Source organism: Berghia stephanieae, chromosome 3 (genome assembly GCF_034508935.2).
Source record: "Berghia stephanieae isolate SIO BIC M18660-M18661 chromosome 3, UCSD_Bste_1.3, whole genome shotgun sequence".
In the NCBI taxonomy this organism is placed as follows: Eukaryota; Metazoa; Mollusca; class Gastropoda; order Nudibranchia; family Aeolidiidae; genus Berghia; species Berghia stephanieae.
The window spans coordinates 59,931,166-59,934,916 of record NC_088362.1 but is presented as its reverse complement, the minus strand read 5'-3'; the positions used below and the strand labels follow the sequence as shown (position 1 = coordinate 59,934,916).

General features: G+C 40.0%; 1 protein-coding gene across 1 annotated transcript in view; it reads left to right on the top strand.

Moving 5' to 3' along the window:
* LOC144969609 (visual pigment-like receptor peropsin) overlaps nucleotides 1–3,270 on the top strand; it is a 31,254-nt gene extending 27,984 nt beyond the window's left edge. The window contains exon 6 of the mRNA XM_078908750.1: nucleotides 2,536–3,270. Within this exon, the coding sequence (XP_078764876.1) occupies nucleotides 2,536–2,904 (369 nt within the window). The 3' untranslated portion in view covers nucleotides 2,905–3,270. The remainder of the gene's footprint in view (nucleotides 1–2,535) is intronic.
* Nucleotides 3,271–3,751: the final 481 nt, after the last annotated feature.

Genomic DNA, 3,751 nt, shown 5'->3' with positions numbered 1-3,751 from the left:
CTTCAAGCTGGCGAGAACTTTTTCACGTGTCATGTGATCAGAATGTATAAAAGTCGAAAAATGTTCAAATTTAATATGTTTTTCTTCTCCGGATACACTTTTATGCTCGTCGAAGAAGTATTTCATCAGGGCGTCCACCATTGTTCCGATAGTTTAGAACCAGTTAATAAGTTACGATGCGTCATTACGAGGGAAGTAACGTCACGACTGTTGACGCCTATATGAGCTGACGTGAAACTCTGCCAAATGGTCAACTGTCCCGTCGCTTGAAAACAACCTACATGAGATTATGTTGTTTTGATCTTAACCCACCAATGGGGTAATAGATTTATTTCGCCTCGGGTGTAGATTAGGAGCGGTTTGGGGGGGGGGGGGGGGCGAAGTGGCCGAGTGTTCAAGGCATTGTACTGTGACCCGGAAGGTTTGAGCCCCGCCTCAGACACTTTCGTTTTTTTTCCTTGGGCAAGATTAACTCAATTGGAGAACATGGGTGATTCCTGTTGACATCAGACATCTTGTTCGATGAATTATCTATATTCCTCCATGGAATGCCTAGGCGACAGGATCTTATGATGCGGCGGCGGAAGGGCGTACATTTCTTTTCTGATGTGGATTCATAGAAAGTATTCAGTCTAGGAGAAAACTCCGTTTTTTTCGGTCATGTATGCCGAAACCCATGCACGCTGATGCAAAATGTGATACAGGGGAAAATGGAGGGCAAGCGAAGAAGGGGAAGACCTAGGCCTAGTTATACTCGTATATAAAAAAAAACATCCTAGAATGGACAGAGATGAATGAAAGGGAACTATATGATACCGTCAACAGACGAAGAGAATGGGCGGACTTTTGTCATCACAAAGTGCGGGCAGCTAACGTCAATGAGGACGACGCTAATAGTGAAGTGAAGTGAGTGATTCAGTCTAGGACATTAATGAATTCTACCCAGAGTTCCGAGGCATGAATCGGACACAACACATTTTCTACCACCAAATTATAAAGCGTCATGCTATTGTGCGGTTATGTAGTCTTGCAGTATGATACTCGCTTTCGGATCGGAAGGTCCTGGGTTCAAGCCTCTCTCGCTCGGCGCATATTTGAGTTCTTGGAAAGGCTCTTTACTCACATTATCTCACCGTACTCAGGAGTAAAATGAGTACTTGGTCGTTAACAGGGTTGGCTCTGTTCTTATAAATTGTAATATCGCTAACACTAGTCATGTCACGTCTTACATGTTAAATGTTGCTTTTGGCCAGAGAGCCCTGTAAAGCGCTTTGAGTACGTTTAGTGGATATTTCTCTATATAAAAGCTCAATTAAAAAAAAAAAATCTCTCAAGTAGTCAGTGTAGGGTAATTAGAATTTTACCCAGGATTCCACGTCATGAATCGGACACAACAAATCAATTTTCACCACCGAATAATCGTCATGGAGTACTGCCCTTTAGGCTATATTGCCTACTAATTGGGGAAAATCTGAAGAACAACCAAAGATTTTTAAAAGATAGATTAAAAAAGCAAAAACAAAATAATCAGGAAACGAGCAAAATAAATTTAAGAAAAAAAAAACAAAATAAAAATTAAAAAAAAAAGAAAAATCTTGAGCTTTCATATAGAGAAATATCCACTAAACGTGCTGAAAGCGCTTTATAATGTGTTTCTGACCAACAGCAGCCCGTAACAAATTGAACGAGACATAATGCCTGTTAGGCGATAATACATATTGTTTCTGATGGAGTCAACGCTGTTAACGGCCAGGTACTCATTTTACATGTGAGTACTGTGAGTGAATGCGAGGAAAAAGCCTTTTCCAAGGACACAACTATGCGCCGAGCGAGGCTCGAACCCATTATATATATATATATAATATATATATATAATATATATATAGGTTTTATAGTGTGCATGTGATTGAATTATTTAGTGAGAACTACTCATAAAAATAGCTGGCTAAAAAAACAATAATAAAGAGCTGAGTGACGTCGATATGGTTCCTTCTCTTCTATTAAAATAAATAAAATAAAAAAATTCCCTTTATTTGTCCCACGAGGGAAAATTTGTCTCTATGGTCTATTCCAAGGAAAGACTGGAATCACCCAAGCGTCAGCCGCAGTGCAGCGCCGCAAATTGAGCTAAGGCGAGGTGACTTGCTCAAGACCACACAGCGCAGCGGCGGGTGATCGAACTCGGTACCTTTCGGGAACGAAGAAAAGACCGTACCGTTGAGCCACGCTGCTTCTTAATAGAATATTAATAAGGGGCACAAAAGAGAGCCTGATTCTATTCATATAGATAGTATGCGCTTGCCTAAGGAGCTCACTACATTACCATCCGGAAGTATAACCGACCAACACACAAAACTTTGTGTAACCTTGAACGGTTATAGTCTGATCTCCAGTATTCTATTCTAGAATACAGTTTAGTGAGAATTATTCATAAACGCGAATGGCACAAGCAAAAAAAAAAAAAAACAATAACAAAGACCCCAGTGACGTCAACTTCATTCTATATATATATCTTTATCTTTATTTCATTTGCAGGTTTATTTCGTCACAAATTCCACATATCGATCAAGACTAAAACAGTTTTTGTATCGCAAGTACCAACTGTCCCGGTCTCATGATCGGAAAACCACCAAGGCAACGATGACAGACCAGTACGAACGTTCTCTCAGAAGTCATTCCAGCTCTTGTCTGGCCACGCTACCTCCACCATCCCCTCTGCCTCTGTCATCCATCCCTCTGGTCCCATTGTCCATGCAGACGCCTACCAGTGTTATTGCATATACTCCCTCGTCTTCTCCAGACTCCAATATTTCCAACAACTCGAAAGACCAGAGAACTTCTTCTGCTCTGTTACTGCTACACAACGAGATTAGAATACTGGAGAAAGATGACGTTCTAATTTGAGAATTCATGTTCTAACGACCAAGTTCCCGTCATGCGTGCGTGTTCCTGTACTCATGGAAAGTCAACCAAAGTGTTGAGGGTTTATGGAATTCATCTTCTAACGACCAAGATCTCTGCCATATATTCTATTCTGAAAGAATAACTTTACTGTAACGAATCTCCAAATTCACAGAGACATAGTTTCCCCTTGAGACAAAGTTACCCCAATTGACGGTGTATACTCCCTCGTCTTCTCCAGACTCCAATTTTTCCAACAACTCGAAAGACAGAGAACGTCTTCTGCTCTGTTACTGCTACACAAAGAGAATAGAATACTGGAGATCTTCATGTTCTAACGACCAAGTTCCCGTAATGCGTACATACGTGTTTTCGTACTCATGGAAAGTCAACCAAAGTGTTGAGGGTCTATGGAATTCATATTCTAACAACCAAGATCTCTGCCATATATTCTACTACGAAAGAGTAACTTTATTGTTTACTATAATATTATGATCTCCATAAGCTTTGGCTCTGTGTGTGTGTGTGTGTGTGTGCGTGTGTGTGTATGTGTATGTGATATATATATTTATATATATATATATATATATATATATATATATATATATATAGAGATGAGAGGAGAGAGAGAGAGAGAGAGAGAGAGAAAGAGAGAGATAGAGAAGAGATTCCCTCTAAAAGCATATATTATATCAAGGTATATGGGGATGATGTATTGACGCTATTCGTCTAACTAAAATACTCCCAATATCCGCCAGCCAGGATCGGGACTTCAGAGGTTTGATCCGCCGACCATCGATATCAAGTTCCTTTATTTTAACTTAAAAATAGGTAACTGATTGTTCTAGAA